Source organism: Solea senegalensis, linkage group LG6 (assembly GCF_019176455.1).
Source record: "Solea senegalensis isolate Sse05_10M linkage group LG6, IFAPA_SoseM_1, whole genome shotgun sequence".
Lineage (NCBI taxonomy): Eukaryota > Metazoa > Chordata > Actinopteri > Pleuronectiformes > Soleidae > Solea > Solea senegalensis.
This window is the reverse complement of record NC_058026.1, coordinates 4,204,720-4,228,064: the sequence shown is the minus strand read 5'-3', so window position 1 is coordinate 4,228,064 and position 23,345 is coordinate 4,204,720. Positions and strand designations below refer to the sequence as shown.

The window sequence follows — 23,345 nt, the reverse complement described above, 5'->3', positions numbered from 1 at the left end:
AAACTATAAAATTAATATTTTTATTGATCAGTATAACATGTTCCATACACTTAGACAGAGGCAGCACTGGGCAAAATTAACCATGTACAGTCCATGGCTTCAAATGATTGGCTTTTCATATCAGGATGATTCCTATACGGTCCTTTTGCACTGAAGACATTTTGACTAATCACAGTATGAATATCACAGGTGTAAATAATCAAACTAACATACAATGTTATTGTTAATGTGGATCAGTATTACCTGTGCTTTCCCTGCTACACATGTCAAAATGGCTGCTGTGCAAACACTTTACCCATTCACAATGGTTATTTGGCCTTGAAGAGCTGTTTAAAACCAGGTGAACCGCTTTTTAGTTATTTGGTTCTTCAGTAGCTGCAACACAACATAACAGACATGAAAATTAAATCACCACTAAGGCAAACGGTTCTGGCAAACACCTGATGAATATTATTATTATGCCACCATTTCAGTACACTACTGGGCACATTTCCTAAACAATTATTTCCATCTTCACCTGATTTTTAAACATCTCAGTGGCTGCAGTGACATCTGATACAAAAAAAACACAATTACTCTTCAGTCAAATTTCCACATACACAATTACTTTGACAAAAAAAAATACTGCATGGACAATAATTGGAATCACAAACAGTAAAGGAATCTCATTTGTACTACCATAAATACTATGATATTCCAATACAACTGACAAAGGCGAGAGGGACAAACAAGAGTAGACATGATGCCTTCATTCTTATTGTCTAAACCATTTCAACAATTTCATTAAAGTTGTGTTAAATAGTTGTTTAGCGTTTTTGTCTGGAACTGTGTTTCTAGTTGCCGAACTTCTAAAGGTTTGTGTCTACGAGTTCATTTGTCTGCACCTTTTTCTGGGACTTAAATATTTTAGCTTAAATACACCTTGGCTGAAGCACCACTTAAATGCTCAATAACTGTATATTCACAGAGGTAGTCATTTACTTCGCTCACAGTACATGTGCAACTGAGTATAATCTTGTACTTGTGATAGTACCACTGACACGTAACTGTGCAGTTTACATAAATACATTATAAGTCGTTTCTGTCTGTTACACACATATTAATCGGGGAGTTGTCGTCACTCTGTGAGAATTCGTCATTCTTCTCGTTGTAGGCAGACTCCTCCTCCTCTTCTTCCTCCTCCTCCTCCTCCCCCTCTTCAGTCTGTATCAGCTCGTGCTTTCGTTTGTGGAGCCTCAGGCTTTGTGAGCGGCTGAATCCTCTCCCGCAGATGCTGCAGGCGTATGGCCTCTCTCCTGTGTGGAGCCTGAAATGGTTCTTGAGGCTTGAAGCTCTTGTGAAACTCTTTTTGCACTCGGGACAGTCAAACTTCTCCCCAAAGTGGATTTTCTCGTGTTCCCTCAAGCGGCCGGACTGGTTGAAGCTCCTGTTGCACATGGAGCAGTGGTAGGGCTTTTCTCCCGTGTGCGTGAGCCGGTGTCTGTTCATGGCTCCCGAGTGGGCAAAGCTCTTCCCACAGTCTGGACAGGCGAAAGGTTTCTCACCTGTGTGGACTTTTTGGTGACCTTTGAGTTGACCTTTCTGGGTGAACTGCTTTCCACACAGAGTGCACTGATACGGTTTCTCTCCCGAGTGAATTCTCATGTGGATTTGCAGCGCTGACATCTTGTGACAGTCTCGCCCGCAGAGCCCACAGCAGTAAGAGCTCTTTGTCCGATTGTTCTTCAACTGCTTCTGCACCGGTGATGCTGGAGGACTCTCTTTTTTACTGTCAGGAACATTGAAAGGATCTTCGCCACTCACTGCAAACATAAATGGGGGTTGAAACATCAAATATTATCACTTAAAAAACTTGGTTTAATAAAAAGAGTGGACAGAAATCAGTGAGAATTGAGTAATTCACTTACTGTCAACAGGCTCCTCTTCTTCTTCCTTTACTGTAATCAAAATTTCTGTGTTGCTGTCCTGCTGCTGCTCTTCAGTTTCCTTCATCGTGGTACAATCCTCGCTCCCAGAAACCTGTTGAGGAACTTCTTCTACAGAGGGAAACAAATCAATTCCATCAATAAAAGGTATTTGTGTTTCTTTCATTAAACTGTAACAGGAAGACATTTTGAAAATTCACGTTTACCACACAAAGGTTCCTCTTCCTCCTCCTCTTTAACTACTACATTCATGTGTGGACTGGACACGGAATCAGCCTTCTGATCCTCTGGTTCACTCTGGTCGTTCTCACACTGAGCAGCTTCGTCACAATTCATATTCTCTGAGGAGCCGGGATGAACTGAACTGGGTGAGCTCTGTGTGTCTGACAGCTAGAAAAACAGTTGAATTAAAAGAATCGTGTTATGATGTTTAAACAATTACATGTATAAAAGCCCAAACCTCAGTTTCCACTTTAAAATAGTGTATTGTCATTAGAGCTGAAACAATTAATCGATGAATCAATTATTAATCTAAAACTAAATTAAACGACAACTATTTTGACAGATTAATCGATTATGAAAATAATTGTTAGTTGCAGCTCTAATTGTCATTACCTCAGACGTGACGTTGTCGGTCAGGTCTTGCTGGGATGATTCACCAACTGGACCTTGAACTGGGTCAGAGGTGACACCGGTCGGTAATTCGTTTTTGTTCTGTGTACATGACCGTTTGTGGTTTCTCAGAGTTCCTGCAAGAGAAAAGTGCCTCCCGCAGTCCATGCAGGTGTACGGCTTTTCTCCTGTGTGAATTCTTGTGTGTCTCCGAAGTTCTCCGGGCGCTACAAAGGCCTTGTTGCACTGTGTGCAGCTGTAAGGTTTTTCTCCTGTGTGGGTCCGCATGTGTGTTGTCAGCGTCCACTGCTGTGCAAATGTCTTCCCACAGTCAGAGCAGTGATACGGTGTGATGCCAGTATGGAGACGCTCGTGTCTGACAAGCGTGCCGGACAACGCAAACCGCTTGTCACAGTAAGAGCACTGGTAGGGCCTCTCTCCAGTGTGAGTTCTCTGATGATCTCTCAGCTCAGCTGCTGAGTTACAGCTCTTATCACAATCTGAACACGGGAACTTCTTCCTACTAAAGCCAGCAACAACCTCAGAGTGCATTGCCTCTAAGTGTGTTTTTAGATGCCAGTGACGAGAAAAGCTCTTCAGACAGATGGAGCAGTGATACGGCCTCTCACCGGTGTGTGTCCGCCGGTGCAGCCTGAGCTCACCCTGACTGGCAAATCGCTTCTCACAGAAAGTGCATGGGAACGGCTTCTCCCCAGTGTGGACCCTTTCGTGAATCATGAGAAGCCCCTTCTCTGGAAATCTCTTCTCACACATGGAGCAGGGGAAAGGTCTCTCACCTGAGTGAGTGCGTAGGTGGCGCTGGAGTTTAGAGGCATAAGGGAAGTCTTTGCCACACACCGAGCAGCTGTGGAGAGACGGTTGCTTTTCATTCTCAGTCTGAGCGAATGTCTTTGAGGGAGCATTGGTTATTACAATTCCAGGGATGGCACTCTGTCCTGTGTGAAAACAAACACAAAAACAACACTTAATTTGGAAAACAAAGAGGAAAGGTTCACCTTTACACTTTGGGTCAGAAAAATTTCGAAAAGAAAAATTAGATTTTTTTGTCCTTGCATGAGATAGACATCATCAGTGGGTAGATTCTTAAATAAATTTAACAGGAACATACTTAGGTGATCAAGTACCCATAACAAAAAAATCTGATTGATATATCAAAAAATTGTAGGCGGGAAGTTGCTAACAGAAGGACAAACTTACAGATAAACCCACACCAAAGCTGAAAACATAACCTCTTAGAAAGAGGTAGCAACTCACAACCTCTTATTTCTTACTCACCGAGATCAGACAAATCGACTTCCTCCCCATCGGAGTTGATGAGACCTCCGATTTCTTGCTCATCTTCCTCTTCGAGGATCACAGCGGGGCCAAACTCGTCTGGGTTTTCTGAGCCCATCTCTCAAAGACACAACTGTTAAGAGGTGAACAAAAAAAGAGTCAGTGAGAAAAAATTGAATGTGCAATTTATCACAAACTGCTGCAGCAGCACATGGCTAAAATCTTACTAGCTGTGGCAGACCTCTGTGCAGGCACTGCTGTTGTGAACCTTTTATTACAGTATATTAGTACAATACCAGGTTAAAAGAAATCTACAGCCAGCCAAATAATCTTGCTTCAAAAAGGCTGTACAAGCAATAACAACAGCATGCTGCCCTACGTCAGCTGAGATTGGCACAGCAACCCTCATGTGGAGGATAAAAGCGGTAGAAAATGGATGGATGGATGAATGTGTGAGTATTAAACAGTACAACTAGCAATTACATGTTGCTGAGCACAACTGTTAACTGTCACAGGCTGTACATTTCTTTGAAGCAAAACCAAAATAATTTGACAAGACTTATGTATATCATGGATGCAATTACACTTCAGTCATTATGTGACCCACCTTAGTTAGTCATGGAAGTTTTATTTAGATGCATTAATGCGGTGCTTCAGGATTTTTCATTTGTGAATGAGGTATTGACATATGAACAACACTGACTTTGCCAAGTACGCAGCTGTTTCCATGGATACAACTGGGAGCGGGAAACTCGCTCTACCTGATAGAATGGCTGCAGTCAGAAACAAAAGGAAACAGGTTTTAGCTCTTAAATGTCTCACCTAGTAACATTCAAACAACAAAAGTTGATCAACATGTAAAATTGCAGATTTCCCCATGGGCATTGATGCAGGAAAGTGAGTGGTTAACATTCAAATTCCAGCCAGAGGGGGGTGGCAAACAAATTTTCTAAGCTATAACTTAAAAAGGTGTAGATTGTAATTGGGCATTCCTTTATTAAATGACTTAAAACTTGTTTTTCCTTTCTGCGCCAGCTGGCAGCCATGTTATGAGTGAGAGTGAGCAGCCAGGTCCCTGGCAGGTCCATGTTAACGGAGGTGTGCACAGCGTGTTGGCCAAGGTCAGTGACAATTATGTCAAAGCTTCACACAAACTCTAAAACCTGAACTATGTATTCATGTGCAATAACTAGTGCAGTGTATGTTACTCAATTGTTGATGACACAGGAGTGTTAAAGAAAGACTCAAGGCAATGGTTTGTTGATAAATTAACAGATTGGAAATGAATCTGAGTCCATCTCGATAATCATTATTTCTTGTTTTTCAGGAAAACTCATTTAATTTCAGAGTTTACCTGTCAATGCTGTTACTCTGGTGTGCTGTAACTCCAAATGATGCAGATGTGCGTTGACTTTATATGTAATTTGAATATATGACAGATTTTCAGTGTTAACACACTGCAATAGGACAAACCTCAGTAGGTGTTTTTTTTTTATTTTGTTTTTTATCATCCTTGTGACTTGTCCCCTTCTACAGGGTGGGGTGAGGGGTGTCAGATAATACACCAGTGCCTCCTCCATCCTGGATGACATCCACTGTTCTGCTCAAGGACACTTCAGCAGGACGGATGCCCTACTGTGATGGATGGGAGCATGAACCTGGCTGCGTCTTACAAGCTGAAGAGCAGTGCATCTTAAAGAGGAGACAAGTCACTTATACACACACAGGAACATAATTGTTGATTATGAAATGATGCTATGCTGTCATAATGATCCCCGTGGCCTGCAAATGAATCAAATGTGACAGCACCTGCACTGAGCAGCACCAGTTAGCTCGGTAGCATTAGCAAAGAGGGTGTAATTTTGATTTCATGCATTTAACTCTCAATGCAAGTTTCATCTGACACCATACATTCTAACCTGTTGGCATCTACGATAACTCACTATAACTACCCGAGCAGCGCATACGCGCGCACACACTGAGACGCAGACATCAGTGTTTGACCTCTGAATGAGACTCAGTGCTGATGTGACCAGCCCTCCGGTCAACGGCCACCTCGCACTAACTGTTGTTTAGCCAGCTAGCTCCACACACAGCGTTCGCTCTTGGTTATATTAGCAATTAGCTCATCACTAGCCGCCCCCAAGCGACAGTAACAAAGGGACAGGAGCCCACTCAGATTCACTAGAGTCCAGCGTTCACACGATAATATTATTTTATATTTTATATTACATCCGCTCACGTAACAGTCGCTAATTTAGCTAGCTAACAACAGACAATAGACATTTTTGACCAACCTCAGCATAGATTCTCCCCTCAGGTAAAAAAAAAAAAAAGTAGTCGCTCGACAGAAGTTTATTAAAACGACATGGCAATGTTTCTATCCGACTCTCATCTTCGTGCACAATGTGCACAGACAGATGCTCAAAAATTATATATCCACCAACTTGTGGCTTAAGTTAAACAAGCGTTTGGGTCTGATGATGATGACAACCTTTCTAGCTTTAGCTACTAGCCACATACGGTAACATGATAACTTCCGGCTGGTTTGGGTCATCAAAATAAAATCACCTTCGCTATAACGTCTTGCAGGGAAGTTTTATTTTATGAAGGGAACAGACATTAACAACAAAAACATATATCATTTAATAAACATTGCAATATAGTTACTCTGTACATCCTTTGTTTATAATTGATGGTCATAGTTTATTACCCTTTTCTAACGAATAATCTAATTTAAGAAACTAAAATAAAAGCTATGATAATTTATCATGTTGATCGTGAAAACGGCACTTGAATTTGGGATGTGTGGAGTCACAGTTAATTACACAAAGAAATACGCAGAAACAAATGATTCATAAAATAATGATTTATTTTCTTGGAGTAGTGTACATGATAGACTGTAATATAATATGAGTATATGGTCTGTCATACCATGTTTTTAGCCAGTTACATCAGTAACTTGTGAACAATTTTTAATGTATTACCTATTTCTACTCAGATTGCTGACATTATTGATTATTTATCACAATCTGCTACTGTTTTGGTCTCCCGAGAGGTTTACTCTGCGGTTTTGGCTTCTTGTTGTGAACCTTCAGGTGCTTTTGATAACCTTGAGTGTAATAGAAACGCTTGCCACATTTCTCACAGGTGTAGGGGTTTTCCCCCGTGTGAACTCGCAGGTGAACCTTCAGGGTAAATGCTTTGGAGTAGCTTTTACCACATATGGAGCAGAGGTGAGGTCGCTCTCCTGTGTGAGTTTTCAGGTGCACCTTGAGGTGGGAGGATTGTGAAAATGCCTTCCCACACTGATCACAGTGGAAATTCCTCTCTCCGGTATGTGTTAGCTCGTGTTTTTTCAGTGCATTTCCTGTGATGAAGCTCTTTCCACACTCTGAGCAGGTATATGGTGACTTTCCAGAGTGAATGCGCTGATGTATTTTAAAATAATACTCATTTTTGAATGTCTTGTCGCACTCGAGACACGCGTAAGGCTTTTTGTGGCTGTCTTTGTGTTCGTCCAGCTGTTCTTTCTGTGGGAAGTCCATTCCACACTCTCCACACACATGAACAGTCACAGGAGGTTCTTCAGGGGAACGTGTCTCTCGAAGTAATGTCCAGTTTGGCAGCTCTCCTGTGAGAAAAACACAAACACATTGTTAATGTACAATAACACCAGCATGACTCGCAAAAGCCTAATTTACAAGCCCCATAATTCACATTCTGTGCAACCTTTACTGTGCAATTTTTTGTTGCCTCTTACCTCTATGAACTTTCATGTGTGTTTTCATGTTTCCACTCTGGGTGAATCCTCTTCCACATATGAAGCACTTGTATGGCCTTTTCCCCGTGTGAATCACAAGGTGTCGCCGCAGACCAGTGTTGACGGAGAAGACTCTTCCACAGGTCGGACATTCGTACTTCTTCTTTGGTCTGCTCAGGGCCTGGTTTCGTTTTGCCTCCACAGACAGCTTTGTCTGCGGCTGTTTATGGGAGCTTTCTTGATCTTCCGATTTGGGCATTCTTTTAGGTTCTTCTCAAGAAAGAAAGGAATAAGCTAGTGAATATATGACATAGCAACAAGTCTAATGTTACGGTTCTGTTCAGACAACGTGAAAATGACCTTTAGATATGTGTCATCCAATAAATGTAAATTAGTGTAACTCACCTTTACGTATGAGGCCAGGGACCCGGCCCTGTGTTCCAGGAGGCTCTTTTTCTTGTCGAGTGACCCGTGAGATCCTCTTCCTCTTTGATCTGACGCTGATATTCGATGATGGTGGTGAAGAAGACGTCCCAGACTGCTCTTCTGGACAGCTCTCCTCCAGATCCTGTGATCACGAGACGTTTGAAATGATTATCATGTTTCTGAGTTGTTGAGCTAACACTAAAAAGAGAAACCCCATTTAGGACATAAAAAATGCAATTATGTGCCATTATTTTTTATTTTTTTAGTTTAAATTAAATTAAATATGTATGGTTTTTAATATACAGTATATATAGATATATAGACGATTTAGCATCACTTACTGCCGTGCCCCTGAAGAGGGCACTGTAACCAGCTGCTGTCCGCCTCTCAGAGGCATTTGGGTCTTGGTCCCACAAACTCAGTGATGTATGATGACCAAAATTCCATGTGGATTTCTGGAAAACACACAGCAACAACAAATGTCATTTCTGTGAACAGACAGACAGTGAGCTCATTTTAGTTTGTCTGACCTGCTTGTCGTCCTCTACCATGGGATTGTCTTGGTCCTTGAGCTGATGATGGTGCCTGTTTTCTGCAGCAAATCATATTGTAACCACTAGTTCACATACAGAACAAGGTTTATATTTTTTAATAGTTTAAAAGAGTATGTGAGTTTTGAAGCATGTTATGTCTTGTGTTTCCACTGGAAACTTACATAGATTATCACTAGTAAACATTAAAATAATGTTCACACTGAACGGAGTCCACTTTCCACTCCCGAAGAGACAATCAATCAATCAACCAATCAATTTAACTCTACTTAATATCAAGTTATAATTAGTTATTACTGTATTTCTTTTCATCTACAGTCATTTTTCATCACAAATACATTTGTTTATCATGAAAATGTATTGTTCCACATCATAACAGACACTTTTATGTTGACATTCTAATGCAAACCATTATTGCGATATAATTATGGAATATTGAGATATAGCTAATTTCTCCCACTCTGACTGAGCGGTTTTTTTGGCCCTGACTGGACAAGATGCTAAGTGGCCCCCAGGTTATTTGAGCTTGAGACCTCTGATCTACACACAGGTGATTTAGTGAAGTCACCACTCACTCTCCTGCACTTAAGTCCATGGAAAAAATGTTTGTAGCCTGCAGGGACACAGTAGCTGCTGGTCCACCACTGTCTCAATTGGTAAGTTTGTGCCACTTGGGTTAACACCACAATCACAAGATAAATGAATTGAATTTACTGATAGAGTTACAGTAGTAATGGATTAACAACTCCTGTGTGTCATGAAGTAAAATCCTTGACTTCCCTGTGGACTTCAGTGTGGGAGTGAGCAGTTCCCAAGTGGAAAAGGCTCTCTAATGGCAAATATATTAAGATCTTTTAGACTTACACAGGTGCAGATTTTCTGTTCAGTGACTAAAATCTGTTTTTCCCTCTGGCAGCCATGATATCAGTGACAGTGAGTGTCCAGGTCCCAAATACATCCGTGGAAATGGTGGTGCAGTGTGGCAGTGAACTTAACAAGGTTATGTATCCATACCTTATTAAAAACCTTCACTATCCCTTTCATCAACACACTTACCCTGGTCAGGAGGCTTCCAGGTGGAGTCCTCTCCATCTGAATCAGACAGAGGACTTTGCGAGATCTTCTGGGGCCCGTTTGACCTTTTGGGTCTGCCGAGCTGCAGAGCAGGTCTCGTGGGTTTGGCATTATGACTTTGCTTGTGTGTGCTGAAGCCCTGCCTGTAGTAGAAACTCTTCCCACACTCCTCACACCGGTAAGGTTTCTCTCCTGAGTGAACTCTGAGGTGCACTTTGAAATCTTCAGCCCGGGCGTAGCATTTACCACAGAGAAAGCACAGATGGGGCTTTTCTCCAGAATGCATCGTATAATGAGCTCTCAGATTAGGTCTCCGTTTGAACCTTTTACCACATATAATGCACTGGAATGGTTTCTCTTCTGTGTGATCCTGCTTGTGGTTCTCTAGTTCCTTTAAGGTCTGGAAACCTTTATCACACTGGGGACACTGATGCAGCTTCAAACCCTCGTGTGCAGCCTCATGTTTTTTCAATTTCTGGATGTGCACAAACATGTTGTCACACTGTGTGCAGGAAAATGACTTGTTTGACTCGTGGACTTGCTTCAAGTGTTCCTCTAATTGTTGTTTGTCAGGAAAGCGTGTCCAACACAAATGGCAGAGGTGGATTTCCATTGATATCTCTTCCGGTTGAGGGGAGCTGTTGTGTGATTCTACCGTCTTGTTAAATTTCCCTGATAAAAGAAACAAAAGAAAAGGTAATACATATTTAAAACTGCAAATATCAATGTTTCTATATTAACAATGGAACAAACTGCTGTGTGAAAAGTGTTGTTTGTCCAAATTTCCATGAACTTTGTATGAACTTTGTCAAGGGGTAGGACACCAAATCAAAGACAGTTAACAACTGGAGCTTCTGAACATGGCAAAGCAGTTGTAAAGGAGGAGACAAACCTCTTCATCTTGAATGGACAACGTCTGTCACACCAAATGTGAAGGTACACAGTCGAGGTTTTCTTAAAACCTTATCTTGGGACAAAGTCATCAAACGAAGCCCTAAAAAGATACGCACGCAAAACGCGTGGAAGAAGCCAGAGGCGCTTAAAGGGACGCGCTCCTGTCGCGTTCGCCGTTGCTAAGCAACCAACATCTGGGAGCCGCTGAGATGACTACAGGCCTCATTGGATATAATTGGCACGTTCAACTAAGGAAAACGTCAAAAACAAACACAATAAATTCGAAATTAGCAAACACCTAGCCGTCCTCGCGCTATAGTAACAGACAAACCTTGAACAACCGCTAACTTAGCTAGCTAACAGACGCGACATGTTAACCAACCTCAGCATAACATGTTCTCCTTTCAGGTAAAAATTAGTCGCCCGACACTTTACTGACAAGACATGGGAAAGTTTCTACCTCACAGTGTTCTCAAACAGCTCTAATGTGAGGTTGTCCACCGACTTGGTTTAGCTGATAGCCATACAGTTACACAACTTCCGGTTGTCTTGTTTCACCAAAATAAAGGTTTTTTTTGCTGAGTGAAGTGCCACTGAACTGTTGGCATGCCAGGCCAAAAGACCAAAAAGCACCTATACTTTAATGTCTTACGAAGAAAGAAAGAAAGAAAGAAAGAAAAAAAAGAAAGATAGAAAGAAAAGAAAGAAAGAAACTAAAATAAGAGCTCTGATCACACATGCATTTAATGACGACAGGATAGAGCTTGAAAATTATATTTATTTATGTTTTGTGATGTGTGGAGTCACATTATTAGTTATTATAAAGAAACCATTTGGTTAAAATGAACACAGAAACAAATGACTCACAATATATTTATTTGCTTTAACTGTATAATTTGACAGGTAGCATACGCCACAGACTGTAGTAATATATGAGTAATACCATGTTTTAACCAGTAACATCACTAATGTGAATTTTCTAAAGTATAACCAGTAATATGTTTACTTTTCCCATGTATGTCCACTCAGATTACTGACATTGTTTATTATTTGCCACAATCCGCTACTGTTTTGGTCTCCCCAGAGGTTTACTTGGCGGTTTTGGCTTCTTGTTGTGAACCTTCAGGTGCTGCTGATAACCTTGAGTGTAATAGAAACGCTTGCCACATTTCTCGCAGGTGTAGGGGTTTTCTCCCGTGTGAACTCGCAGGTGAACCTTCAGGGTAAATGCTCGGGAGTAGCTTTTACCACAGATGGAGCAGAGGTGAGGACGCTCTCCTGTGTGAGTTTTCAGGTGCACCTTGAGGTGGGAGGATTGTGAAAATGCCTTCCCACACTGATTACAGTGGAAATTCCTCTCTCCGGTATGCGTTAGCTCGTGTTTTTTCAGTGCATTTCCCGTGACGAAGCTCTTTCCACACTCTGAACAGATATATGGTGAATCCCCAGAGTGAATGCGCTGATGTATTTTAAAATAATATTCGCTTTTGAATGTCTTGTCGCACTCGAGACACGCGTAAGGCTTTTTGTGGCTCTCTTTGTGTTCGTCCAGCTGTTCTTTCTGTGGGAAGTCCATTCCACACTCTCCACACACATGCACAGTCACAGGGGGTTCATCAGGGGGACGCGTCTCTTGAAGTAATGTCCAGTTTGGCAGCTCTCCTGTGAGAAAACAAAAAAACATTCACAGTCATTTGCTGTTCTGCACTGCTAAGACACAATCACACCAGCAAGTAACCTCACATCAATTATTTATGAGCTATTACAGCCACATATTTCACTTTCTGTGCAACTTTCTACAGAGACTACAACCAGACTAAAAGTGTTACTACGAGGGGAAATGAATGCTGCCATTCAGTTGTGTTGTTTAGTTGAGTTTCCTACTTCCTGTAAGACAATCAATAAAATCCCCATACGTATCAAAGAAGGAAAAATATTTCACTGTAAACCAAATGAATACATGCATATGTAATTACCTTTGTGGACTTTCATGTGTGTTTTCAGGTTTCCACTCTGGGTGAATCCTCTTCCACATATGAAGCACTTGTACGGTCTTTTCCCCGTGTGAATCACAAGGTGCCGTCGTAGACCAGTGTTGACAGAGAAGACTCTTCCACAGGTCGGACACTCGTATTTCTTCTTCGGTCTGCTTGGTGCCACAGACAGCTTTGTCTGAGGCTGTTTCAGGGAGGTCTCTTCATCCTCAGATTTGGGCTTTATTTGAGTTTTTTCTATAAGATAAAAAAAAAACAAGCTTGTGAAAATGTGACAAGTCTAGTCTCGTGTTTGTGTTTCCATTCAAGCGTTAGATTTATCTGGTGAAACAAATGTAAATCAGCGTAACTCACCTTCACGTATGAGGCTGGGGATGTGGCCCTGTGCTTCAGGTGTCTCTTTTTTCAGAGTGACCTGTGCAGTCCTCTTCCTCTTCAATCTGACACTGACCTCTGATGGTGGCGGTGAAGAAGACGTGTCAGACTCAGTCCAGGAGCATTGCTCTGCTGCACAGCTCTCCTCAAAGTGCTCCTGATCCTGTGATCATGAGAGGTTTGAAATGATTATCATGTTTCATAAGTTGTTGAGCGAATATTGAAAAGACTAACAAAAGATTAAAAAAAAAACAACAACAACAGACACATGGTTGCTTCCTGTATCCTGATCTGTGTGATGTTACTGCAAGAGGCATTTTGGTATATTAAGAAAAGAAAACACCAAGGCCTTGTGTTTTTGTTAGGCCTTTAAGACTTTTTAAGGATTGGCAGGAATCCTGTATACTTTGAGTGACTTGATAAACACTGTGAGGCATCAAACTTGATTTTGCACATGGTACAAAAGAGGTGCAGTAATTTACTACACCACCTATAGACAAAATGAATTTAAGAGAAGAATCGTGAGGTCATTGTTTGAAGGTAACAAGACTGGATGTGATTTAGCGCACTTACTACCGTGTCCCTGAAGAGGGCACTGTAACCAACGCTCTCTCCGTCCTCCTGGGCCTCCGCTGTCCCCACGTCAGAGGCATTTGGGTTTTGGTCCCACAAACTCATCGATTTATGATGACCAAATTTCCATGTGGATGTCTGGAAAACACAAAGTGTCCATGAATACAAAGGCCTGTGAACAGGCAGTTGACTTAAATGATGACAGGATGCAGCTTTTCTGACCTGGTTGTCGTCCTCTACAGTGGAATTGTCTTGGTCCTTGAGCTGATGATGACGCCTGTTTCCTGTAGAAACAAACTGTTCATATTAATTTTACTATAAGCATTAGTTCAAATACAGAACATAAGGACAAGCTATTTTTAATAGTTAAAAGAGTATAGGGCCTTTGAAACATCTTATTTCTTGTGTTTTTTACTATATTGCTTAAAATCGTCTTCACACCCCGATTGTAACCAGTTAATTATTAATTAATGCATTGTCACAAAAAAGAAAAATGTCAGTCAGCTGTGGAACGGACAGCTGGATGATGATGCATCAATCAAACTGCCATCTGCCCCTCCCTCCCCCGTTGCGTGTACCCCTCTTCATGCACTAATCGCACATGCTCAGATTCTTCCAACGTTTTACAATATGGAAAAGATAGCATCTAGCATAACTGGAGACAGTTGTAGCCACGTTATGGCAGAAAAGCTGCCAACATCAGGTGTTGGTTGCAAACGAAAGACAGTTTTTTTGGAGAAAGCTACTGCCAAGAAAAAGGCTGAAGAAGAGCGACCCAAGCCCAGAGTAAACATCAGTGCTGCGTTTGAATGGTGGCCACAACTGAAAGCCCAGTAAGGGCTGCATAGTGATACCATGGTGGTTCTCTTTCTATTGGACCGGTAAGTCTAACTTTATATCTTCTTTTTTTTCAGGATCACATATCCAAAAAGTCAACGGAAAGTACGGAAAGTTACGAATGCTGCGCAGTGCTCGTGAATCCGTGTGAAACCAACACTCTTCATGAACAAACATTGTGCGATCCTGTGCTCAAACTGTTTTTCCAGTATCTCCCACCCTACCGTTTATTTGTCGTATGTTCGTTCGTTTGTCCACAAACAGATGTAGAACACAATCTCCTCAAACAGAACTCACACATCTTTTTTACAGTCAATTATTTTACACAAGTTTGATTTTTTAATCAGAGATAAAAATAACAAATTCACAATTTTCTGTTGCTTAGTACACAAATAGAGATTTTTCAATACAGTGGGAGTCACCATATTGTATTGTATTGTGTCACTTTGGTAAATCCCAACAATTTTTACACTGCGGTTACAAAATAGCACATTTGAAATGACTGATGAAGGTAGCGATGGATAGGCAACTTTGAAGCAGTTCAGAAAGCCGTTCTCCAGGTGGAAAAGGGTGTCTAATGGCAAGGAAAAGAATCATACATGTTCTTATTATGATATGATATTGTAGAATTAAGCAGGTGTAGATTTTATCTGGTGAACCTTTTAAGTGACTCTACTCAACACATACAGTACGGGATATCATGGCCTTACTGAAGACACCTTAATTCAGCCGTGATATATGCGAAGACCCCCCTCATTTCTTATGCTCTTTACCTCGCTAAGAACACTGCTACCCAGTCAGGCTAACCAGCTGCTGCTACTACCTAGTTCTGTTTCCTTCATCAGCTACTACCAGCTTAAAGTAGGGCACTTGAGCACCAAGCCATAACATAAGAAATCAACCATTTGCCCCTGTTCTCAGGAACATAGCTTCTCTTTGCATGACAAGGACCAGCATGTGGTCAAGGACCATTCATGCTCAAACAGCATTGATGGAGCCTGAAGCATGTGCATTTTGTAGTCAGCTCCAGCATTCAACCCTGTAGAGATAGGTTCTGTTAGTGTTAGTTCTGGGGGAGACTACCCCCTTTTGCATCTAGATGGAGCTGAAGAAACTGGTGTGGTTAACCATCCACCCATGGAACCATACGTGGCAGTTTATTTGGTCCTGTTGCATAAAAATGGGGTGGATGGATCCATAAATCTTCCTTATAATGATTGCTGGTTCTCCTCATCTCAGCTGGACAAGATTGACAAGACTGTCTCAACCAAGAGATATGAATAGTCCAGCAGATTTTGAGGTACACTACAAGCAGTGTGATCATCAATAGTAGAAAGGGTTGTCTCCAGTTCAGTGGCTGCTCTGCAGGACGTGAATACATGTCCCATACTATATGTGTTGTACGAAGAGAATTGACAAAAAGGGAACAAAATGTTAAGACTATAACTTCTGTTTTCCCAAAGATGAGGAATGATGAGGTGCAACAACTAGTTGCCAAGCTGCATTGCTGGGCTAGGGGAAGAGTGGCCATCGAAGTGAGAAATTACTGTGGTGATGGGAGCTTATATGTGCAGGTGGGACCTTCAAATGGGCCACCACTGGTCTTTTAACCGTGGGACGTTAATTGAGGTATCTTGAGTCAGACCACACTATGTGTGTTCCTCTCCTTCAGGGAACAGAAGTTATAGTCTTCACATTTAGTTTATCCCACTGTCCGTGCTGGCTGCCACGTTAAGAGTGAGGTGTGTCCAGGTCCCAAAAGGGGGAGCGTGGAAATGGTATGGCAGTGCATTTAGCTAGGTCAGTGATGATAATGTATCCATACCTCATACAACCACATTTCAAATAACCTTCACTATCCCTTTCATCAACACACTTACCCTGGTCAGGAGGCTTCCAGGTCGGGTCCTCTCCATCTGAATCAGACAGAGGGCTTTGCGAGATCTTCTGGGGCCTGTTTGACTTTCTGGGTCTGCCGAGCTGCAGAGCAGGTCTCGTGGGTTTGGCATTATGACTTTGCTTGTGTGTGCTGAAGCCCTGCCTGTAGTAGAAACTCTTCCCACACTCCTCACACTGGTAAGGTTTCTCTCCTGAGTGAACTCTGAGGTGCACTTTGAAATCTTCAGCCCGGGCGTAGCATTTACCACAGAGAAAGCACAGATGGGGCTTTTCTCCAGAATGCATCGCATAATGAGCTCTCAGAGTAGGTCTCCGTTTGAACCTTTTACCACATATAATGCACTGGAATGGTTTCTCTTCTGTGTGATCCTGCTTGTGGTTCTCTAGTGCCTTTAAGGTCTGGAAACCTTTATCACACTGGGGACACTGGTGCGGCTTCAAACCCTTGTGTGCAGCCTCATGTTCTTTCAATTTCTGGATGTGCACAAACGTCTTGTCACACTGTGTGCAGGAAGAAGGCTTCTTTGATTTGTGGACTTGTTTTAAATGTTCCTCTAAATGCTGTTCATCTGAAAATTGAGTCCAACACAAATGACATACGTAGATTTCCATCGATGACTCTTCAGGTTGAGGGGAACTGTTCTGTGACTCTAGCATCTTGTTAAATTCCCCTATTAAAAGAAAAGAAAATCAAAGTTAATAAATAGGTAAAACTGCAAATATCAATATTTTTATATTAGCAATGGAACAAACTGCTGTGTGGAAAGTGCTAAGGGTGTGATCTTTGTCCAATTTTCCATGAAATATATTTAGGTTTGGGACACTTTTACTAATTAAGATTTTACACATTTTTCTCTCTTTCAACACATTTCACAGAAAAAAGATCAGAGTCTCAAAAGGAAAAATACTTTCAGCCAAAATATTTGAAATAAACACAACCTCCTTCACACCACTAAATCACCACCACCCTTCACACCACTAAACCAAGGGTAAATTAAACAAATGTAGCTTGTGAACATAGCAGTGCAATTAATGCAGAGATGTTATGAAACACACAAACCACTTCATCCTGAACGGAAAAGTTACATCATAAAAGAGTTTCGGCTCTGATGAAGGTTTACAGTCGAGGTTCGCAAAACCATATTGCTTAGATTTGTCTTAATATCAGGTATATATCAGGGTTTTTTTGAGCAAGGTGCTTGAGGTTTGCACTCCTGTTGCATCCATATTTACGAAGCACCCAAATCCTTTCAATTACCACATGAAACTACAAAAAAGAACCGAAATAAAGACATTGGATTTATTATTAGCCCCATTTTCCTCACAGCTGGATGTGTGGAAAAAAAAAACTCACCATGTACAGGTATGTGTGCATCCTCTCCTTCATCAACTGATTCAGGAGCTTCGTCTGGATGATGGGGGGGTTCAAAGCTTTTTCAAAAAAAGTGTGTTTGACTCAACAAAGACGCGCTTGACCTACATCTCTGGCCCAAGTATAAAAAGTCATGTAAAAAAGCATTTGCTGTATCCCGAAAAAGTTGATAATATCTCGATGCAACACGGAAGACATGGAAAAACAGGCGCGTGTATTTGTATGCGCAAAACATGCTGCATGTAAACCACCCCTAAATGCAGTTTATATATGTGGAGGTGATCACTGAAAATGTGGGGCTGGGTGCCAAGATGGAGGTTGATACTTGCTTATGTTCATCGCCTTAAGATTATTTCCTGAAGCGAGAAACATGACACCAAATAAATGCTAATTGCTATCGGTGTAAAAGTTTAAAGTGATGTAGATGAATTCTTACACTATAAATGAGAAAAAAATAATGGAGTGTATGTAAATATAGACAGGCGGATAGATAAATTGATAGATATTATGTAACATTTCTATATTGAAATATCAAAAGACAGACTGCTATGTACAGTACTTTGTATATCTCTTTAAAGCCATGGGAATCTTAATCTTTACATCCCTAAATATAATCTCTAAATATTCCTCTTTACAGTAACATACTTTTTCATTTTGTTCACCTTTTAATGACATCATTCACTTGACTGTCTCTGCTATAACTTCCAGGGCACACTCCTTATGAATTGCACTGCAGTCTTATTGAATTCATTACAATGAAATCAAGGCAATGTATGGAACTATTAGATAGCTAATGTGTTGTCTTTAGTTTTTTCGTTTTTGATTGTGTGTATTTGTCACTAATGGATCACAACTTATTTAATGCTCTTTGCTGCATGTTCTGGTTCTGAAGCTCTCTACATAAAGAACAAACACACAGGGGAACCAAACAAGACAACAATTCCCATGAGCCCACAATACTTCCCAACAAAGGTCGTATATAAAGAGTGGACATAGTCTTCTAGTTTGCTGGTAGGCCAAACAAGCAGGAAGTTAGAATATACTGAATAGCCACAAGGGGGCAACTCAGCTGGTTGCAAAAAGAACACTATTTGAATGGTCTATGGAAAGTGGGTCTATGGGCTTTTACTTGAGGAGTTAATGGTATCAAACCCTAGTTTCTGCTCTTCATCAATAGAACATGATGTCAATTTTGTAAACTATGTTCCCATTGAGCACCGACACATGAGTGCACACCAGTGTGATTGACAGCTGATAGGTGCTTGCCTGCCGGTGCCGTCTGTGGATTTCCATCTGATGATTGTCTTGACGATTTAAAATAGATTTGCCCTTATGGCTGACGTCACAACCTTTTTCACCACCAGGTGACATTTAATGGTAAACCCCTCTCTTCAGTGTTCTTTTCATACTAAAGGAAGGATCATTATTCTTAATTTTTGTATTGAGCTTCCTCTTCAAAACACACACCATTCAGGCTATTGTAGAAACATGGCTGTGCAAGGTGGTGGCCTCCATAATGCAAGGCCCTTTTGTTAAGTACTCTATAAGCACATATTCTTTTTTATTTTAAAACGATTTTACACTTATTATAAATATTCTGTACTTACGGGTGTATATGAGTACATATACTTTCCTAAATGTTAATCAGTGTTCTCACCTTTATGAACCTTCTGGTGCGTCTTCAGGTTTCCAATCTGTGTGAAACCTTTTCCACACAGGTGCTTTTTCAGTGAAGCGTTGGCAGGGAACTGCTTTCCACATGTTGAACCCACATATGTCTTTGGAGCTCTGTGCTCTTCTTCATATTTCACAGTCACTGTAGGCTGTGGATGGTATATCCTCTGGTGAACTGTCAAGCTTCGGTGGGTTCTATACGTCTGTCCACAGTGGTAGCACTTGTGAAATGGGTGTTTGCCATGTTTCTGTTTAAGGTGGTGGTCTCTGGCGTTTGAGCTTTGGAACTCCTTGCTACATTCTGGGCACTTTAAGAGCTCCTTGGCCTCCAGGTCCTTCTGACGACTCCAGGGTGCTGTGTTCACAGAACGGTAAATCCCAGGTTTGCTTTGTGAGGCTGTGTGCATGTCACCAGACAAACCAATATTAGGAGCAATAAAACACAAATAAACACTGAAACCATCAATAATCTTAGAGACAAATTAGAGGCAGAGAAATTGAGAAAATTAGCATTCAGTTTTATTTTCCTCAATTTTTGTGACTTGAAATGTATATGTTGACAAAGTAATATGACACCATCTATATTTATCTATCTTTAACTTTGTACATACTTGTAGTCTAGGCCCATGGTTCTCAAACTGTGGTATGCAAGCTTCCTATGGTAGTACCAATACAAGGAAAATCATAAATACTGTTCTACTGTGTTTTATCAGAGTGGAGCTGAGCAATTTTGACCGGAGTGCGTAGAAAATGAGGCCATATCCACACGGAAATGGCACATGTTATGTGCCGATCTTTTTTCTGTGCCATGCAATGTATAAATAATTTTTTTTCTTTGCCTTTTTGAAAAGGTTTCCTGTCCATATGTCATCGTTTCAGGAAATGTTTTCATCCACACGGAACCCCACCCCCAAGTTCTCAAAACGCTGTAGTACATATACCAGGCCTCTAAATGGCGATGTAACGCTACACCAAAAAGGAGAAGACGTCACATTACAGATATAATAACAGAAATGGACATAAAATTAATTAAGCCAGGGGAAAGAAAGGGAAATAAATGAAGAAAATTATCAAAGTTATCATAAAGCAAACAGACCAAACAACAGTGTTGACAAGCGACTGCACAGACTCCTGGCAACTTTGATTTTTTTCCGTGTGGACGAAACGCCAATATGATAAAAAAAAAAACATGTGCGTATTCACCTATACCCATTTCTATGTGGACAGGTCCTAAAACATATAATTAATTAATTTAATTTTGCTATACCAGTGTTTGTGAGCAAATGATCATATTGGGAATAAATCTGACTCCTGTAAAAGTCCATTGCAGACACCATTGTATTTTAACGTTGATGATAATGGTGTTACTTTGACAGCTCAGGTGGTACTTGGTATAAAAAGTTTGAGAACCACTGGTCTACGTCATTACAGGGTCACTTTTCATACTTCTTCGTGTTTGTAATGCATGCAAATTTATTATCTTACTTGGGACTAATAATTGCCTAATTTGCTGCAATTTGCACCTCTGATTTCATATTTCGGGCCAAGATTTTTTTTTTTTTTCAAAAACAAAACTTTTAACCTACCAGAGTTGCCTGGATCCCATTCGCACTCTTCATCTGAGAGGACCAAACTAACAACTGTCTCTGCTTGCTCTTGCTCCTTTGACATGACCATGGTATATTCCGCATGTGTTTTCAAATGAGACTTGATGTGTCTCATCAGAGAAAACTTCAAACCACACACAGGGCAGAAGAATGACTTCCCTCTAGAGTGGCTCCGCAGATGAATGACCAGAGTGGTTTGGCAGGTGAACCGTTTCTGACAGTAGAAACATTTGTACGGTTTGACTCCTCTGTGATGTTTCTTTGTGTTTTGACACCGATGATTTCGAGTTTTTAATAGTTTTTTGCAAATTTGACTGAAATGCTTTTTCTCGTCTCTAACAATCGTCTGGGGGTTTTCTGCTGCAGTGGACTCCTCCTCGTCACCAGACCAAACTGTGACTTCTATCATGTCAACTGCAGACTCTCCAGTCTTTTTATCGTCAGAATCTCTTCTTAGTGAAACTATTTCACAATTAGTTTCAGTTGTGCTCTGATCTCTGTGCACAGGATTACGAGCAGAGTCCTTTCCACTCCTGCAAAGAGCAGCATCGTCATATTTGTGTTGGTTTTGATCAATGCAGGGGACATTCCTGGGAGGACTGTTGTGTTCATGAGCAGACTTATGTAATGGATCAGATGTGGTTCCACAGTAACAGGGGACAGCTCGACCCCAACATTTACAGGATGATCCCTGAACAAGAGAGAAAAATAAAGTTAATTTATTTACATTTACTTATTCTTGAAAATACAGAGCCCCAGACATGAAAAAAACTCTGATTTCTCAGAATTGGTAAAACTTGCACACATTAATAATATTATAATAACATTCTCAGAAATTACATGGAGAGCTACACAAGTAAAACGACGAGGGCTGAAGCTTCGGGATGGACAGAAACAGTGTGATTGAGTTTTATTTTAGGTTGGAAGTAAGTTACAAAGATATTCTCAGAAGCCTCACTTTGCAAGGAATCATTATTAGTGAGGTAATACTTGGACGCCAGTATAGATTTCATTGTTGACCAACTGCAAGGCTCTGGAAATGATCATGGTTACCAGCGGTGGATGTTTATTAATTGCAAAAACAAAAAGATATTTGTATCAGAAAATAAGATGTCAGGATCTTCCACTCTGTACTGAACCCCCTCGGTTCCCAAGTTCGCCAGACCAGACATCTCAGCAGGATGTGTTATTTGACTTATCAACAAATTAGTATTTCTTGGGCACATTTTACCTATTTTGTGGCCACAAATCCGTTTTTTTTTTCCCATGTCATGTCTGGGGCTCTGTATGAATTGATAGACCTTAATGACAATAAAGGTATATCAATAAAGGCAGGTATATCAAATAAAGGCAGATATTAGGACATCAACTAAAACATTGATTCTGAATCATTAATATGAACTTTTCATTGTAGTTCCATGAATGCTCAAACTTGTCATGTCTTCACGCATGGTGTATTCAGGCTATTAACAAATAAGGTGTATGTAACAGACACCCATGTAAACAGTAATTATTTCAATGATATATGAAGCAGGGATGCACTTGTGCACGTGTCTCACACATCTTTAACCATGTTATTATGGTGTGACAGTACCAGCACGTCATGTAAATATGTCAACATGAATGCTACAGGGCAACATACCACCAAGTCTGAGCCAACGAGTGTCGTGTGTTTTTCTACGTCGCTGTACAGAATCACCACTGCCATGTAAACACACCTGAGAAGCTTATCGCTGCTTCACGTACACATACAGGTACACATTTGACTGCTAAGTGGCTAACGCGTATAGCTAACATAAGCTAGCGCAGATTGATTGATATTTGGTAATTCACACGACTCACCTCATTCATGGTGCATAAGATATCACGACGTTTGCTTCAGCTGACGTCGCCGCGTCCGTACATCCACGCAGTGTTTGTGTGTTTGCATGCAAACCGTTTATTTTCAGGGTTTCGGGGGTTGTGGGCTGTGGTGACAGTTAGCATTAAGCGCTAACAACAGGAAGGGAGGAGACAAGAAGAAGCAGTGGAGCTAGCTTCAGGCAGGGTTGCCAGGTCGGACGTCAAAAATAGGCAAACAAAGCTAGTAACACCTGACGCATTAATCATCTGCTTGTACAACACTATGCTTCACTGACTGACTTACATTTTACTGTCCCTAATTTTTTGTTTAAAGTATATAATGCATGAACTGAGTCACTCTGTGTGCAGTTTATATAACATTTATACTTCCCCTTTACAACTTTAAATATATATTTTTGCACATTAGACTGAGTTATATATATAAAAGACAAATGTATATAGTTTTCATAACAAAAAGTGAAAAATAGCAAATTTTACACAGATTTCCATGAGATGAGCTCTTTCCCTTATCATTGCCCTTTGATTCCAACTTTCAAAAATGACTACTAGTGTCTGTTGCAGTTACATATTATGTTACAAGACATGGAGCATAAATAATGTTTGTGCTCAG

At 40.9% G+C, this 23,345-nt stretch overlaps 3 protein-coding genes across 12 annotated transcripts; all 3 read right to left on the bottom strand.

Annotated features, from left to right (window-relative positions):
• Positions 1-6: 6 nt before the first annotated feature.
• On the bottom strand, positions 7-6,370 carry LOC122770717 (zinc finger protein 852-like). Of its 5 annotated transcripts, none has more exons than XM_044027779.1 (7): positions 6,131-6,370; positions 5,307-5,525; positions 3,834-3,966; positions 2,541-3,493; positions 2,132-2,315; positions 1,908-2,036; positions 7-1,802 (listed from the first exon to the last, which is right to left on the bottom strand). In XM_044027779.1, exons 3-7 carry the CDS (start codon positions 3,949-3,951, stop codon positions 1,069-1,071), a joined length of 2,118 nt encoding a protein of 705 aa, XP_043883714.1. In that variant the 5' UTR covers positions 3,952-3,966; positions 5,307-5,525; positions 6,131-6,370; the 3' UTR covers positions 7-1,068. The 5 variants fall into 5 exon arrangements, with proteins under 5 accessions (XP_043883714.1, XP_043883711.1, XP_043883709.1 ...); XM_044027776.1 differs by lacking the exon at positions 5,307-5,525 and adding an exon at positions 4,441-4,606; XM_044027774.1 differs by lacking the exon at positions 5,307-5,525.
• A 185-nt stretch (positions 6,371-6,555) lies between these two features.
• Positions 6,556-11,148, bottom strand: LOC122770719 (zinc finger protein 239-like). 3 transcript variants are annotated; one of them, XM_044027780.1, is made up of 7 exons: positions 10,540-11,148; positions 9,630-10,319; positions 8,553-8,614; positions 8,364-8,477; positions 8,002-8,164; positions 7,597-7,866; positions 6,556-7,467 (listed from the first exon to the last, which is right to left on the bottom strand). In XM_044027780.1, the coding sequence occupies exons 2-7, from the start codon at positions 10,258-10,260 to the stop codon at positions 6,869-6,871; spliced, it is 1,839 nt and encodes a 612-aa protein (XP_043883715.1). In that variant the 5' UTR covers positions 10,261-10,319; positions 10,540-11,148; the 3' UTR covers positions 6,556-6,868. The 3 variants fall into 3 exon arrangements, with proteins under 3 accessions (XP_043883715.1, XP_043883716.1, XP_043883717.1); XM_044027781.1 differs by having other exon boundaries at positions 11,002-11,148; XM_044027782.1 differs by lacking the exons at positions 9,630-10,319; positions 10,540-11,148 and adding an exon at positions 9,438-9,596 and having other exon boundaries at positions 6,557-7,467.
• A 252-nt stretch (positions 11,149-11,400) lies between these two features.
• Positions 11,401-22,887, bottom strand: LOC122770716 (zinc finger protein 345-like). Of its 4 annotated transcripts, none has more exons than XM_044027770.1 (9): positions 22,715-22,887; positions 20,852-21,563; positions 19,249-19,662; positions 16,201-16,890; positions 13,706-13,767; positions 13,484-13,621; positions 12,890-13,073; positions 12,518-12,772; positions 11,401-12,203 (listed from the first exon to the last, which is right to left on the bottom strand). In XM_044027770.1, exons 1-9 carry the CDS (start codon positions 22,721-22,723, stop codon positions 11,605-11,607), a joined length of 3,063 nt encoding a protein of 1,020 aa, XP_043883705.1. In that variant the 5' UTR covers positions 22,724-22,887; the 3' UTR covers positions 11,401-11,604. The 4 variants fall into 4 exon arrangements, with proteins under 4 accessions (XP_043883705.1, XP_043883706.1, XP_043883707.1 ...); XM_044027771.1 differs by having other exon boundaries at positions 13,487-13,621; XM_044027772.1 differs by having other exon boundaries at positions 19,249-19,620.
• Between the last annotated feature and the right edge of the window lie 458 nt (positions 22,888-23,345).

What these genes read in the sequence shown, in the direction of transcription:
- LOC122770717 (XM_044027779.1), bottom strand. Translation starts at nt 3,951, where the DNA reads ATGGGCTCAGAAAACCCAGACGAGTTTGGCCCCGCTGTGATCCTCGAA. An exon ending in AGTCGATTTGTCTGATCTCG is followed by an intron (nt 3,494 to 3,833) that starts GTGAGTAAGAAA and finishes GTTTTCACACAG; the next exon opens with GACAGAGTGCCATCCCTGGA. An exon ending in AGAAGAGGAGCCTGTTGACA is followed by an intron (nt 1,803 to 1,907) that starts GTAAGTGAATTA and finishes TTATGTTTGCAG; the next exon opens with TGAGTGGCGAAGATCCTTTC.
- LOC122770719 (XM_044027780.1), bottom strand. Translation starts at nt 10,260, where the DNA reads ATGGAAATCCACCTCTGCCATTTGTGTTGGACACGCTTTCCTGACAAA. An exon ending in TGGTAGAGGACGACAAGCAG is followed by an intron (nt 8,478 to 8,552) that starts GTCAGACAAACT and finishes TGTGTTTTCCAG; the next exon opens with AAATCCACATGGAATTTTGG. An exon ending in ACACATGAAAGTTCATAGAG is followed by an intron (nt 7,468 to 7,596) that starts GTAAGAGGCAAC and finishes TTTTTCTCACAG; the next exon opens with GAGAGCTGCCAAACTGGACA.
- LOC122770716 (XM_044027770.1), bottom strand. An exon ending in CTGTAGAGGACGACAACCAG is followed by an intron (nt 13,622 to 13,705) that starts GTCAGAAAAGCT and finishes TGTGTTTTCCAG; the next exon opens with ACATCCACATGGAAATTTGG. An exon ending in CCCCAGCCTCATACGTGAAG is followed by an intron (nt 12,773 to 12,889) that starts GTGAGTTACGCT and finishes TTTATCTTATAG; the next exon opens with AAAAAACTCAAATAAAGCCC.